The 16,960-nt window shown below is 42.2% G+C and overlaps 1 protein-coding gene across 4 annotated transcripts in view; it reads right to left on the bottom strand.

The window, feature by feature from the left end:
* Positions 1 to 14,306: 14,306 nt before the first annotated feature.
* The window catches only part of NCKAP1 (NCK associated protein 1), a 128,876-nt gene continuing 126,222 nt past the window's right edge, over positions 14,307 to 16,960 (bottom strand). For all 4 annotated transcript variants that reach the window (XM_088476364.1, XM_088476366.1, XM_088476363.1 and 1 more), the window contains one exon: positions 14,307 to 16,457. In XM_088476364.1, coding sequence (XP_088332490.1) covers positions 16,341 to 16,457 — 117 coding nt within the window. In that variant the 3' untranslated portion in view covers positions 14,307 to 16,340. The remainder of the gene's footprint in view (positions 16,458 to 16,960) is intronic.

A 16,960-nucleotide genomic window follows, 5' to 3' on the forward strand; every position in this document is an offset into this window, starting at 1 on the left:
AAATATCTATTAACTGCTAATTAATTCCTAAAAGCATTTGATCAGGTATATGCAGATTCATATATTCCTATCTCAAGTCCTGTCACCTATGACATATAATAATTCTTACCACAATAGTCATCAAAATGTAATTGCCTCTACTGTGTTGCAAGATTGATATCAGCTAATTTACAAACAAAAATAGCAAACAATTGATATTGCATACTTGAATAAAGGCAGGATAAAGAGGTCAAAGGATTCTAACTTGTTGGAGGAAGACCCCTCACCTCTGTCCCTGTTTACCTATTGGTATTGAACAGAACAGAGGGAGAGCGAGACCCCCTAAGTTCAGAACAGAAGCAAGGAGAATAGGTCCGGCTTCTTCTGTCCATGCGGTCTCCGGTTATCCCCTGTTGTGAGACCACACTGCAGGGCGGACACACCGGAGATCCCTGGATGAGAGAGCCGGCAGAAATACCTGTATAGCTGGGCGAGCAGTGTGAGTGCGGGTATGTGGGAGCGTGGTCCAGAGTTATAATGGGTGCAGTGTGTGCGGGGCACATGGGCCCCCGGGTCCAGGGGGGGCCTGCACTGCACCCATATTATTTTAAACTTACCTGTCCGTGGTCCCGCGTTGGGTGTCAGCGCTGTTCAGAACACAGGAAAATGGCTGCCGCTTTTCCGGTGTTCTGCGCATGCGCAGTAGACTCCGGGGACACTCTAGTGTCCGGAGTCTACTAAGGCTCCGGTGGCTGGTTACCCGCGTCAGTCGGCTGCCGGCCACCGGTGAGAGAGGAGGGGGACCCCGCACGGGAAGTGCACACGGGCCCCCTCCTCTCTTAAGACGCCCCTGGATCTCCGGTGTGTTCACCCTGCAATGTGGTCTCACAACAGGGGATAACCGGTGACCGCATGGACAGAAGAAGCCGGACCTATTCCCCTTGCTTCTATTTTGAACTTAGGGGGTCTCGCTCTCCCTCTGCTCTGTTCAATACCAATAGGTAAACAGAGACAGAGGTGAGGGGTCTTCCTCCAACAAGTCAGAAGCCCTCATTCAGAGGCGGTCACAAGAAGCAAGCGCTCTCTCTGAATGAAGATGGCCGCTTCTTTTTAGTGCGGCCTCCTGGTCGCTAGCTAAGCTGTGGGTTACAACCCACAGCTTAGCAACCGACCAGGGTGATGGTCGCGTTGGTCAAGACCATCGTGACCATCGGGGCTTGCGACGAGACCCTAAGGTTGGGTCTCGGCAAGCACAAGCCCCAGGGAGCTTCCTGCTCTGATCGAGCAGGAAGCTCCCCACTGACATCATTGCTGATGTCAGTGGGGCCGCCCCCAAACAGCAAGTGTTCCGTCGGGAACGCCTCAGTTTGGCTGGCCACCCCCCTGCCCGCGTACCAAACGGGGCGAGCTGTCAATCACCATCAACAGCTCGCCCCCTTTTGTGCGAGACCCGTAGCGACGGAGCGCCCGTCGCTAGCCGGGTCTCGCGCATGCGCACGTCGGAGCCGGCTCAGAGGTGCGCATGCCCAGTGGGCAAACATTTACCTGGTTGTGATCGCTCAGCGCTTGCGACCGGGTCTGAATAAGGCCCAGAATCCTTTGACCACTTTATCCTGCCTTTTTTCAAGTATGCAATATCAATTGTTTGCTATTTTTATTTGTAAATTAGCTGATATCAATCTTGCAACACAGTAGAGGCAATCACATTTTGATGACTATTGTGGTAAGAATTATTATATGTCATAGGTGACAGGACTTGAGATAGGAATATATGAATCTGCATATACCTGATCAAATGCTTTTGGGAATTAATTAGCAGTTATTAGAGATTTATTACAACGGTGTGATATTTACAACAGACAATTCACCATGTACACAGATTACAAAAATTAAGGTATTGAACTGATGCATTAAATAAAAACAAATCTGGTATATGGTCTAATGTCATTTAAATACTATAATTTGAAAAATATTTCACTCTGTCTTTTGGAATACCTGATACTTGACTAAAAGCAACAATGTGTTTATATTTAAAGCTATGCGGCTTCTTTATTCCAAAATATTTTGTTGCTATAAACACCACAAGTATTCCTACACTACCTTGAGCCAGAATAATACTATTCATGTATTAAATACTCTCTCTAGAATTGGAGAAGAACCTTGCAGCGATTTATGTTTAAAAATCGCTTGCAGGAACAAGCTTGAAAATAAGAAAACTGTTTTTGTTGTTTAGTCCATTTTATATTTTCTGATTGTTTTAAAAGCTCAGTTTTAGACAGTATTGTCAGAAAAGAGTGCACCAAAAAGGAATTATTTTTTGTAGTTGAACCATTTTTTCTTGAATGTTTCAACACCCACTGTATGAAGTATACTGTACTTTCCAGTGGTGCACCGCCAACCATTGAAATATTAGATTAATTTTCAAACCCTTAGATTAGAAGACAAATAAGGTTGGTTCAATATTCTATAAATGTATTAAAAAATGTTTCCTGTGCAGAATCAACAAACCCCCCCCTCCATATATCATTAGATATTATTCAGCTTCCACATGTTTTATTAAATTTTACCAATCATCTAAGAGGAGGAGTGAATGGGAGATAAAGATCATTGGGGGCGATTCAATTCAATGCGAATTGAAGAGACCCGGGAGCGAGCTCCCGGAGCCATTCAATTCAGTGTGCTGTGTGGTAGGAGAATGCCGGTTATCGCTGTCATCGCGCCTTAACAAGTGTGTTAACGCGTGGTAACCGGCATTCTGTGACCAAAGTGCTGGGCGCACGGCTGTTAGCGCCCCGCTATGCAGAAAAACAGCCGCGCTATGCAAAAAAACAGCCGCGCTATGCAGAAAAAACTCAGCACTATGCAGAAAAACTCAGCACTTTGGTCAGATTTCTCTTCGCATCCCCAGGGGGGTGTGAGAAGAAATCCTTAGCGCGCCCAAACAGCGCGGTGTATTGAATAGCTTCGGGAGTCCCTCCCATCGCTATTCCATGGCACGTTGAATTGAATCACCCCCATGGATAGAAACAATTTTGTGATAGAGCAAATAGAATGGGTGGGGGGTTTCATTGATTTTGATCGATTTAAAATTTATGAAAATCGATCAACATCGATGTTGTGTTTCTGAAGCTAAATCACACATTTACTGGAGAGAGAGGAGAGAGAGAGATGTAATACACTGATAAAGTGGAAATAAAAAGATAAAAGGGCCCACAATTCTGTAATATACAGACTTCTGTGGGTATATCACTATATCACGTTGACTTTTATATTAAAAAAAGGGCCCCCACAAATCTTAATCTGACCCGGATACTCAAGATCTAAAGTATGCTGTAAGCAAAGGAATAAATCACTTTTGCAAAGCCAAGAAAAAGTCTGTATTCCAAACTGTATACCGTATATACTCAAGTATAAGCCGAGTTTTTCAGCACAAAAAATGTGCTGAAAAAGTACCCCCTCGGCTTATACTCGAGTCAAGTGTAGCGCTGACCGGACGGAGTTCGGTCAGCGCTACACACTGCCAAACACACAGCCGCCGGAGCCGACAGCTGCGTGTTTGGTGTAATCAGCAGCCGCTGAGAGTCTGTTAGACTCTCAGCGGCTGCTGCTGCTCCCACTGCGGGAGCCATCTTCCGGCTCCCGCAGTGGGTGATGGGAGACACGTCGTCATGACCAGGGAGCGATGACTACAGGGGGCACTACCAGGGGGCGATGACTACAGGGGGCACTACCAAGGGGCATTATCAGGGGGCACTAAAAGGGGGGATTACCACTGGGGGAACTACAAGGGGGGGATTACTACAGGGGGCACTACCAGGGGGGGATTACTACAGGGGGCACTAAAAGGGGGGATTACTACAGGGGGCACTAAAAGGGGGGATTACCACTGGGGGAACTACCAGGGGAGGATTACTACAGGGGGCACTACCAGTGGGGGATTACTACAGGGGGCACTAAAAGGGGGGATTACTACTGGGGGTACTACCAAGGGGGGATTACTACTGGAGGCACTGAAAGGGGGGATTACCACTGGGGGCACTACCAGGAGGGATTACTACTGGGGGCACAACCAGGGGGAATTACTACTGGGGGCACTACCAGCTGCTGCCATTTCCCACACTAGGCTTATACTCGAGTCAGTAAGTTTTCCCAGTTTTTGGGGTAAAAGTAGGTACCTCGGCTTATATTCGGGTCGACTTATACTCGAGTATATACGGTATATAAAAATCTTTAACAGTTTAACAGCGATGAGTTTTTTCCTATTACAACTAATTTTGTTATTGTTTATAAAAATGTCCTAATCGTAAATAAGTCTAAGGGGTATATTTACTAAAGGTCGATTAATTTTTAATCAATTTAAATAGGAAGAAAATCAATCAACATTGATGTTGTGTTTCTGGGGTTAAAACACACATTTACCAAATGCCAAATTTTTTTTTATAAAGTATTAGTACAGTAAATGTGAGAGTTAGTCCCAGAAACACAACATCGATGTTGATAAATTTTAAATCAACCTTTAGTAAATATACCCCCTAATAGAACTACTCATTATAATCATACTGTTGTAGGTTTACTTCCCAAACATGAACACAATATGTAAATCTAGTATACAATTCTACACACACCTGAACGCATGACCACTTTGTACAGTCCTGATTTACTGACGAGTCCCTTCCTTTTAAGCCGGCTTCTTACTGTTCCAATATCCTTGTTAAATCAGCTGGTCCACGTTTTCTCCTGCGCTGAACCGGAGCCATAGCTTGATGTATTAGACAAAGGGGCGATATCAAAGCAATGTGTAACCCTGTATTACTTCCATCTCACCCCACAGAGATTTTTTTTTTCCCTCCGCTCATTCTGGAACACAAGAAGCCATTATAATGGATGAGCGCAGAGCAGCTTTCCTTTCATCATAAAATGAAAAAAACCTGCTGTAAGTGTTTATATAAAATTCACGCGGGAGCCCAGTATAATGTCCAGACTGGGAACTGTCCAGGGACAGAGTTTTGATGATTGCGATAAAAGAATAATCCATCTAGTCAGCTTTCAGGTTAAATGAACCAACTACAGAAAAATCCCAACAGCCGCTAGTAGAGAAAGTACCAACCAAAAGAAGATTCAATTTTAATGTATATAAATAATGTTACTATTATCTACTAAACAGATACACCTACCCTATGCTGGGTGCAAGAGAGCCATATGACATAGGTATCCCCTTGGTCAGGGTCGTAACTAGGGGAGTGTGAGCGGTGCGGGCAAACAGAGCACAGAGCCCTGTGGGCACCGCCGAAGCTCATCCGTGGCTCCTATTTCTGGCTAGCAGGGTGCCTGGAACGGAACCCTGCAGCTGTGCCCCCCCCCCCCGCCTTTAATCACTGTGTTTCTCTGCGTGACGTCATCCTGGGGGGATGCGCCAGGTGCCGCATAGTTACGGCTCTGCCCCTGGCATACGACTCAGAATAGTTGTAGTTGGCTGCAAACTACTTACCTGAGTTAACTATCCACCTGGACATCTTGGACATGTTAATTCGGACCAGCCTTATTGCACCTACCTGAATCCAGCACTTTTCACCACCAGACATCTATCCACCATACTGTGAGGAAGCCGTGCTAGAAGATGACTGATCTATATCAAGCTAGTAACATCTTTATCAATCACTTATTAATCCGGATTACTCCTCGACTACATAATAGACTATCCCTTTGCTTGGAATATTACTAGTTTCCAAATAGACTCCTTAATGATTTATGGTCCAGGAATCCTTTAGGTCAGGGGTCTTCAACCTTGGCCCTCCAGGCTCCAGCTGCTGTGGAACTACACATCCCAGCATGCCCTGCCACCGTTTTGATATAACAGCATGCTAAAACTATGGCAGTGCATGCTGGGATGTGTAGTTCCACAGCAGCTGGAGGGCCAAGGTTGAAAACCCCTGCTTTAGGTGTTATACATAATTTATATACTGTATATTATCAATAGTATAAATATTTTTTTTGTGGTCATAACTTGTTTTTTTATGTTTTGTGTAGCATTAAAAATGACAGTATTTTAACCAAACCGTATTTATATCCATTTATTAACCGTATCAATGTTTATTGATATATATTTCTTTCATATCATTATTGATAACTTTATATTATTTATTACTCACTTTCCATTTAATTCACCATAGCGCTGTTCAGCCCTTCGTGATGATATTACGGGAGTGTTGCGGGCGCTTCGCAGTGGTGGTTGCTGACTCAGATGCTTATTCGCTTACATTGGAGGCTGGACTCTGACGGACATTCTGCACCTAGCATGGGGTTGGTGCAAGTCCCCATGGTGCTTCGATGGTGGCCTCGGCAGTTACACAAAGTCCTTGCACACGCAGACGCGCGCCTGTACACCAGGGAAAAGGCTTATACTAGCATTAGCATAAAGTCGCAGACACGACTACGGCAAAAGGCGCAAATTTGGTCGCATCAGTGTGCAACTCAGAATCAGCTGCTTTGTACATTTCTTGCACTGTAACAGAACTTGGCGCAGATTTCCCAAATGATGAAAAAAATTGTAGTTTTATAATTTGATGCTCTCTATAAATTGCTGCATATGTCTGCGATATACTAAAAATAAGAGTTATGGTATAACATACCTTGAGGTCCATAGGTTCCACAGGAACTACCTTGGGGTATGTAGTTGGAGTGATCCATTGCACCAAACAGCTTACAGCTTTGCAGCTCCCAGCATGAATAGGGCCTCCTCCCTATAAACCCCGCCTCCCGGGGTAAACAAGCCTAACGGCAAGAGATGGAAAGTGGAGAAGGAAGTACAATGTACACAAGAAACACTCTGAAAAACCGAAAGAGGGAATCAGTGATACAAAAAGAAAGGAACAGATCCCAACTGTGACCAGGTGCATCAGGATGGGTGCACTGTGGACCCTAAGGACCTCGAAGAAAAAGAGTTAACCAAGTTATGTTATACCATAACTCTAATTTTCTTCTTCAGGGTCCATAGGGTCCACAGGAACTACCTTGGGGTATGTAGTTGGAGTGATCCATTGCACCAAACAGCTTACAGCTTTGCAGCTCCCAGCATGAATAGGGCCTCCTCCCTATAAACCCCGCCTCCCGGGGTAAACAAGCCTAACGGCAAGAGATGGAAAGTGGAGAAGGAAGTACAATGTACACAAGAAACACTCTGAAAAACCGAAAGAGGGAATCAGTGATACAAAAAGAAAGGAACAGATCCCAACTGTGACCAGGTGCGTCAGGATGGGTGCACTGTGGACCCTAAGGACCTCGAAGAAAAAGAGTTAACAAAGTTATGTTATACCATAACTCTAATTTTCTTCTTCAGGGTCCATAGGGTCCACAGGAACTACCTTGGGGACATCCTAAAGAAGTTTCCTTAAGGGTGGGGATGCTCCTGAGCAGAGAGGAGAATCTGCCACCCAAAGGAAGCATCCTGAGAGGCAAATGTATCAAATGCATAGAATTTGATAAAGGTATTGACGGAAGACCAAGTGGCTGCCCTGCACAGCTGTTCAGCTAAGACGCTATGTCTAACCGCCCACGATGGTCCCACAGACTGAGCAGAATGTGCTGTCACCCAAGCCAAAGTCTGTTTGTTAGCTGGCCAGCCTCATTTGTGAAACCCATATAACACAAAGAGCGCATCTGATTTCCTGATGGAGTTGGTACGGTCTACGTAGATGCGCAGGGCTCGAACCACATCCAGGGAAGCTTCACCCTTAGAAAGGTCTGAAGACTGAAAGGCTGGGACTAAAATTTCCTCATTTATATGAAAACGAGATACCACCTTTGGAAGGTAACCCGCTCTAGTATGGAGGACAGCTCTGTTTTGATGAAAAATCAAATATGGGGAGCGACATGACAGTGCTGCCAAATCAGAAACTCTGCAAGCTGAGGAAATAGCGAGGAGAAAAAGCGTCTTTGCTGTCAACCATCTAAGGTCCACCTTATTCAAGGGATCAAAGGGAGAAGCTTGCAACAACCTGAGGATTGATGGTTTTCCTGAACTGAATAAGAACCAGAACTCTGAGTATCAGAGTGCGATGAGGAGGCAGAGTCAGAATTCTGAGGCAACGTCTGACGGGAATCTCTCTTATACCCCTGCTTTACCACCACAGGTCTTTTTGCTGCACCACCTGCTGAGGGGCTATAGCTGGCAGCATACTCTGACTAGAATGAGCAAAAGAATCAAACCAAAAGGGATTCATGGGGGACATATACATAGAAGGATGCAAATGCTGTGGGCACCCCATAGTAGGCAGCAGTACCGTAGCAGGAGCTCGTGATTTTGCAGCCCTGTCCACTTAGTGGGACAAAACCTGAGACCAAGAGGCCACCCAGGGTGGTTCCTGTGCAGGTGCTTACAACAGACACTACACAAGCCATATTGCACAACATCCTGCTGACAGACCTGCCAAACAGGATTTACATGACATCAGTGCTGGAGGCTCATCCCTCTCCCCTTCACCTTTAGACATTGCATTTATACATATATAGATATATCTGACAGTTTGGAAAACAAAAAGGCAGTATAAACACAGCAGCTAGCATGAAAGTCATATACAATGCATATATATATATATATATATATATATATATTCAAATGCTAATGCAAATGGACTCTAAATCAACTAACCAGCCCCACAGGGGTATTGGTAGGATATAGAGTGCTACAGTATATACCTGATACAGGGGAGAGGTACAGTATATAAGGAGACAGACCAAACCTCTGAGACAAGCAGTTTTCAGCAGTGCACCCAAGGCGGACTGTGAGCATCTCAAACACGAGGTGGTCAGAAGTAGCAAACCAGATGCAGGAATCCATACCGGAAGTTGCGTCTGGGTTGGGGGAGGAGCGGCCAGGGGAGCATCTATCTCAACTAAACTGCGATTTTGACGGCACGGGTACGCTGGCCTCACAGTAGCAGACGCTTACTAGTGCGTTCGCATGTGTGTCTACTACCCATCCCCGGCGACAGACTACAAGACCCCGACCACCATAGTGAGGAACGCTGACAAGTCCTTCACCCGCAACAGTCTCCGAAGCGTCTTCTACGCCAGAGACCTGGACTGCAGTGCACAATTCCCAGCAAAGAGGATTCGCCTTACCTTACCATCTCCTTGAATACGATCGCAGTCCAGACCCCAGCGATGCCTCTAGCTAAGCCACGCTCTGGTCTGCCGAAATCCCCATATAGTAATACTGGCGTTTCGGCATCGGCGGAGGTAGGAGTCGCAGTACAAGTGTCATTCTCCTATGCCTGTGAGGTGAGCGATCAAGTTGGTGGAGGATAAAATCACATGGCAGGCCAGATTTGCCAGTTCCATAGATCTATATCTAATTGGCTGAACACTTTTAACCAGAGATCTGGGAGATTAACTGCTTACAGTTTATTTTATTTTTATTAATGAATTCATGGATGTAGTTCGTGCCAACTGGCACTTTGAAAAAGGTACAATATTCCCCATTGGGGCATAGGGATTGTTTTCAATGTATTTGGTCAGGTCACTGTATTACATTTATATGCATTATTCTATACAGAATTTATTACAGATCATGTTGCACCCATGAATGATTCTCTCTGTATTGAAGCGCTAAAGCTACCTTTTCATATCTCAACTTGACAAAGTATCTCAGACAGTTTATTTAAGAAAAGATCACCAAATCTTATAGGGTGAAGGTGCAAAATAGCTGCTATAAACCACAGCAACCAGCCAGTCGTTTGCTTTCATTTTCTGTAAGGACTGCGTAATGCAACAAGGAGAATTCCTTTTTACATTTTCTTTACCCTTATTATTGACAGTTTTTTAAAGCTATCTTTCTGCTCTTGTTCCTCAACCTCAATTCACCAACTCAATCACCGTGGGTTACTGGCTGGGCTATGCTTCTGGTATGTAGTCATTATGTCAACATTCAGAATGCTGACACCAGTATTTCAACATGGTCATTATGTTGACAGTTGCAAAGTCACTGTTATGTTTAGGGTTTAAATAATGTAAAAATGTTATGTCAACATTTCATACCACACACCTGCTTCTGGCACTCCTTTCTTCAGACCTGTGACAGCATGCCACTGCTACGGAATAGCCCAGGGCCAAATTAGCTGTGCCAAATCCTCTTAATATCAATACAGGCCAAATAGTGGGAAGATGGATTTTTCAGGCATGCAAACTTATTTATGCCTCGCTATAGGGCAGGGGGTCATCAAGGCACACCAACAGTCCAGGTTTTAAGGATAGCCATACTTGAGCACAGGTCTTAATTAGTACCTCAATTATTTTGATTTCATTATCTGCGCTCAAGCAAGGATATCACCAAAACCTGGACTGTCAGCTATATATTTACTAAAGTGCAGGTTTTCAGAAGTGGAGATGTTGCCCATAGCAACCAGATTCTAGCTATTATCTTCTAGAAGGTGCTAGATAAATGTGATGTAGAATCTGTGTGCCGTCACTAAAGGCAGCCCTGTTGCCATTCAATTGTGCCCATTCTGCTGAAAGTAGAGATGCATAACTGCTTGCTCGCCAGCCGCTACGTCTCTCTCTCACCATCCCACACACTACTTGTCCGTATGCCAAGCCTGTGCAGTGTTCCCAGGTCCTGAGTTAATGCTGGGAGTAAACCCTGGCACATAAATCGTGTGGGAGATGAGCACCTAATGCAACACCATGGAAGAGATCAATTAAACATGAAACCCTCGTGAGAACTGACTGCATCTTTCCAGCTGACATCTGAAGGATCCCACCGAACAGACACAGCTCTTCTTTATACTGTATCTCGTCAGAAGACCCCCATCCACTTATTCTCTCTCCATAGGCCGAGATTACAAGTCTAGTGAGCAGCAAGTTTACTGTACATGAAATGGGTTTCTACCACTATTTATTGGTTTGTGCACATCTTCAGGTGACTTTCACCAGTTGTGATGCTTCAATCTTCTGGTTTTTGATCTGTGTTTTTCATGAAAACTCTTTTTTGGCGTACAGGTAGAGTAAATTTACTTGGTTACCGATAGCCATGGCACAGAATTGTCATTTTGTTTTGTATTCAATAGTAACTGCTTGGAAAATGTACAGGTATTTGGGAGTAGATTAAAGAATACATAAAGATTGTACACACACCAATAGCAGATAGCGACTGTACTTGCTGGTTAAAGGGATTGTCCATTATTTAAAGGTATATACAACATAATAATCAAGAAATAACTGGTGTGTTTATAGTACACGTCCACTATGGCCTGCTCACTTTGGTTGTTATGTTAGAACGGTGGCACTTCTCTAATAGAGCAAACACAGAGAGACTGACAACTTGGCAGACTTACTTTCATGGATTCAGATACAAGGGCAGGGCCAGTAATATCGCAGTAGATGAAATTAGTAATTTTTTGGCTTTTTGATCACCGTAAGATCCCACAGCATGCTAAACTGTATATAATGGATTAGAGAGGAAATTACTTAGTGAAGACCTTTGGTTTGGTAACATTTCAAACTTTGTTATGGTCACTGGCAAAACCTATTCTTGGATTCCATCGACCCTTTATTTTCTTTCACTAAATTTGTCCAAACTCAGATTTTTTTTTTTATCCAAAATTAGCATAGCTAATTCTTCACAGTATGCATGTACTACAGGTTGTTCAACACCCAGTGTTATAGGTTTAAGTAATTATATGATCCTAGCTTTTATTATTTATATTTTAATACTTCACTACACTCCAGGTGTGAACAACATGGCAGCCGTGATTGCACCATGGAGCAGCATTGCTCAGTCATGCTAAATGTGTACATGTTGTGGCCCTCCATTTGAAGGAATTTTAGGTAGTCAAAAAAATAAAATAAAATTTTGGAAAAAAAACGTTATAATAAATCTTAAGATTGGCGAGTGAATTCCTGCTGACCCCATACCTTATTCAGCAGTAATTGCTTGGTAATTTGGCCAATATGAGGACTGCTACAGTTTATAGCAGGGGTCTTCAACCTTTGGCCCTCCTGCTGCTGTGGAACTACAGATCCCAGGATGTCCTGCCACAGTTTTAGCATGCTGTTATATCAAAACGGTGGCAGGGCATGCTGGGATGTGTAGTTCCACAGCAGCTGGAGGGCCAAAGGTTGAAGACCCCTGGTCAATAGAATACAAACAACACAGCTTTTGCAGAGGATTATTTAATGCACTGTCATGGATGGAAATATCTCCATATGAGCTAAAATCTAAAATTTTTATTACATGTCATCTCTAGTTTATGTAATGGTAAGATATACAATAAATATTTAAAGCATCTCAATGGACAACATTTAAAATAAAATAATAAAAAAAAAATTGAGGATTTCATGTACCTTACTTACCTTTTAGGGATGGTAATTATTCTATTACAAGTTTTTGGGATAAATTAAAAAAAAAAAAAAAAAAAAACCTGTCCTCATACACTTGTTTAAGTCTGTCTAAACCGGTGTTTCCCAAACTCATTCCTCAGGAAGCACTAACCGTGCATAGTTTCCATTTTTCCTAGTTGGTGCACAGGTGCATTCATTACTGACCGACATTTCAAAAGATCCACAGGTGGAGCTAATTATTTTCCTTGTGATTCTGTGAGACCTGAAAAACATGCACGGTTAATGGTGCATACACACGGTCAGATTTTTCCTTCAGATCTGAACGATAACGATTTAAAAATCGTTCAGTCGTTCATATCTGGAGGAAAATCTGACATGCCTGAGCGATGGACGATGATCGATGCGCGTTCCCGTTTGTCAGATAACGATATCTGACATCTGATGTGTTTGCAGTCAGACTTGGACGATTCCATTCATTTTAATGCAGTCAAAAATCGTTCAAAACTTTGGTAAAATCGTTCAAATCGTTCATCTGACAAATCTGACCGTGTGTATGCTCCATAAGAATGAGTTTGGGAAACACTGGTCTAACAAAGTGATCTAAAGGCCCCCCATACATCAGAGATGGATCGCTGTGATCGGAAATGCCGACCGGCGGACATCGATGTTCCACAATCCGTCGCAGGATCGGTGAAATTCTACATGTTAAATTTCACCGATCTGCCAATCACGATCATTTTTTTATCCTGATCGGCAATCTGTGAAATCCAACATGTTGGATTTCACAGTTCCGCCGACACACATCTCTGTATCGCGGCAATCAGTCTCTGATGTATGGGGGCCTTTAGCCTGTGTGGGGTCCAAAACTACTAACCAGACTGGGAAATGTGGTCAATTGATGATCACCGGGACATTTGTGTATATGGTCAATCAATGACCACAGTGGATCAGTTCACGGTGATCCTAGTAGTTCAGCTCAAATCACAGAATAACTGGCTCTATACCTGGGGTAGACAAACTGTGGCACTCCAGCTACTGTGGAACTAAACATCCCAGCATGCCCTGCCACAGTTTTAGCATGCGCTAATAGTAAAGTTCTGGCAGGGAATGCTGGGTTGTGTAGTTCCACAGCAGCTAGAGTGTTACAGGCAGTCTACACCTGATCTATAGATGACTTTTTAAAATTATATTGATGTTTATAATTTATAACACAGGTAAGGCTATATTTAACAGGTACATTTCATTAGGGATGTAGGGGGGAATTCAATTAAGGGTGAATCTGTTCGCCCGGCTAAATTTGCACGTTTTATGGCACCGGGATCTCCCACAAAAGTTTTTGCTATCCCAAAAAGGGTATTCGACCAGCCAGGCAAAGGTTGAGAAACGGGCTGCCATTGACGGTGTTTAAACGCGGCGGCAATTCGCACCCTTCGCCGACAATTGAATCCCCCCATATTGCCTTGATTTTAAGAGATTTGTCATCACTCCCTGGTCACTGTGGGTAACAAGTGAACAGCTTTCACCACTATCTACATTATGCTGTAGAATAAAGTACAGTAAGAGGAGATATTCTTCTCATGACTAATATTTCATAGTTAGTACTATTATTAGTATTTCAAACTATACAAGTAACAGAGGGTAGCTTCTAATCCCATCCAAACGAAGGAACAGAAGGGCAAAATCAATAAGGCACTTCCGGAATTGAACCTTTAGCTTACTGATTTAACAGATGCCTAATGGAAAAAAGAAAAAAAAAAAAAAAAAAAGAAAAAAAATTATATTATATATATATATATATATATATATATATATAATTTTTTTATTATTATTTATTTTTGGTGGCCTTGATGAATAATTATATACTAACAAGGACACACACACATAACAAAAAGATTAAGCAGCACTGCAATAGAGGAATATCAAAGCTAAAACATGTTTTGTAATCAAGTCATCAATTCATCAACCCAAAGATAAAATGTCAGATGGGCCGATTTAATTTTATTTATTTATTAACAGTTATTTATATAGTCCACACATATTTTGCAGTGATTTACAGAGAATATTTCAGCCATTCACACCAGTCTCTGCCCCAGTGGAGCTTACAATCTGTATTTCCTTTCACATGGGCACAAACATATACACAATAGGGTTTTTTTTATGTCAGAAGCCAATTTAACCTACCAGTATGTTTTTGGATTGTGGGAGGAAAACCCACGCAAACATAGGGAGAACATACAAACTCCACACATCTTGGTGGAAACTGAACACAGGACCTCAGTGCTGTGAGGCAGCAAACTAATCATTGTGCCACACTGCTGCCCTTTTTTTATTCTTATTAACCAGAATCTCTCGAGAATGTCCTCCCTTTCATTTTCATACAATGTTACCAGCATTAAAGAGATAATGCAAGAAATAAGGAATGTATATAAAGTGAAAAAAAAAATTACAAACTAACAGCATTTCAGGTTTAAAAGACTTTATAATAATAATAATCATCATGAGTCAAGCACCTTGAATATTCAATGTTCCAGCAATTGGAAGATAGCAAACACTGGCACTTACTACTGGAGATCAAAGTTAGAGATGAAGACCAAAACACTTATTTTTTATTATTGAAAAAAAATAAAAAATTATATGTATATATATTTTTTTTTAAACAACTCCTCAGCCACCCCGCCTCCAACAAAAAATCCCTACTACTTATTGTTTTTTTTATCATTCCAAACATAATCTCACCCCCCTCCCCCCTCCCCTGTAGTAATTGTGACTCTTCAATGTCTGCTGGCACCATTGGGGTGTTTGAAAGAAATCAATATCAATGTGTAATTTATGCTGATGGAAGGATTTCAAATATTAGCATTTATCATGGCTTTGTATTTTTTAGGTTATTTTTTACCAGTTTCTGCAACAGGTGAGTTACAGGGAAAAAATAAAAAAAGAGTCTGGTTAGCGTAGTTTGATGGAATTAATGTCTACATTTAAAACTATATAATTATATATACAAAAAAAAACATTACACAAAAAATACAAAAAAAACAAAAACAAAATCTCTAAAGCAATACATACCACCAAAATGTAAAAATGTATACACATGGCAAACATGTTCGTTTGATACAGTCTATTGTTTATTGTATGTTATGGAAGGTACACTTGGATTTCAAAAACTTAAAACATATAAAAGTGGTTAAGGAAAAAAAACAAAACAATGTATCAACGTTTGAGAAATGCATAAGAATATCTTACCATATCATATAGCAGGGTACAATGGTAATGTTAATGCCAACCGAGCATTTTGGAAATTAGTCTAAAAAAAGTTATACTATGCTTTTTACAAACATTTGCTGCTGCTTAAAATACAGGGGAGGATTTATGTATTGTAAATGCTCAATGTGCAAAATATGGGAGAACTGGGCATTTTTTTTTTTGTTTTGTTCCACTTCAGTTTGGTGAATGGATTGGGAAGAAAAAGAAACATAAATGGAGCAATTACTACACGGAAATCACAGAATCACCTATCCAAACCATTATCGATAAGAACATAAAAAGGTACAGATTATAACTCTCCCTATATGAAATAATTTACACACAGATGTATATCACCTATACCACCATCTAAAATAATCACTAAATACATTTCTTTGAAATAAACAAGCAATAATATTTTGCATGATCAGATATCAAAAAACAGCCAAAAAGTAGTGTTCGTGCTTCCCTCCTCCCTCTATTTCCCCATTCTTTGCATGTAACTGTCCAGAAATCAAATATTTTTTCGGTTTTATTTTGTTTTTTTCTAGAATTTTGTGTTTGTTTTTTTTTATTTATATATCAGTGAAGTGCAACCAACCAAGCCTATCTGGTAGTACAACTGCATAAAGAAACCACTGGTCAAAAATACAATGGAATGGGAGGGAAGAGTTTTAAGTCACAAAACCGTTTTGTATTTATTGTCCAAACCATTAAAAGTACTCCATAGTTTTTAGGCAAAACAGAGCCGGTAGAAACTAGTATTTTCATCAAGCAAATATTTATGCAGAGGATGTGACACTTTGTTTGTAAACCGCATGGTAAGCGTTTCTCAGTAAGACGTAAGGGAAACATGATTCCAGCAAGTCCATGGTCAGGAATGGCGACTCTTGCACAATCTGTTAATTTAAAAATAAAATAATTTTAAAAAGTTTAAAAATAAACAATGCTTATATACACCAAACATATTTATTACAATTTCCCGACTGTCATATTCCGGCGAGGGTGAAATGCTGGGCGTCTAGATGTAGACGCCTGACATTTCCCCGACGCTGGGAGACCGGCGCCCGGCATCCCGATCGAAAGGATGCCGGGCGCCACGGGCGGACAGCCGTGGGGAGGGGGGGGGGGGGGGTTTAGATTTAGGGCACCCGGGGGAGGACTTAGGGTTTGGCACCTCCCCAGGAGGGTTAGGCTAGGGGGAGGGAGGGTTAGGCACCCTCCCCTGGGGACTTAGGTTTAGGCAGTGGGGAAGGGGGGGGGGGGGGGTTAGGCACTTAGAGGGGGTATTAGGGTTAGGCACTTGGGGGGGAGGTTAGGGTTAGGCACCCCTAAGGAGGGTTAGGTTAGTCAATACTTACTGATCAATGATCGGGATTTCCAGCGCTGTCGGGCTTCCGCT

This window comes from Taudactylus pleione, unplaced genomic scaffold (assembly GCF_031769625.1).
Source record: "Taudactylus pleione unplaced genomic scaffold, aTauple2 ptg000188l, whole genome shotgun sequence".
NCBI lineage: Eukaryota > Metazoa > Chordata > Amphibia > Anura > Myobatrachidae > Taudactylus > Taudactylus pleione.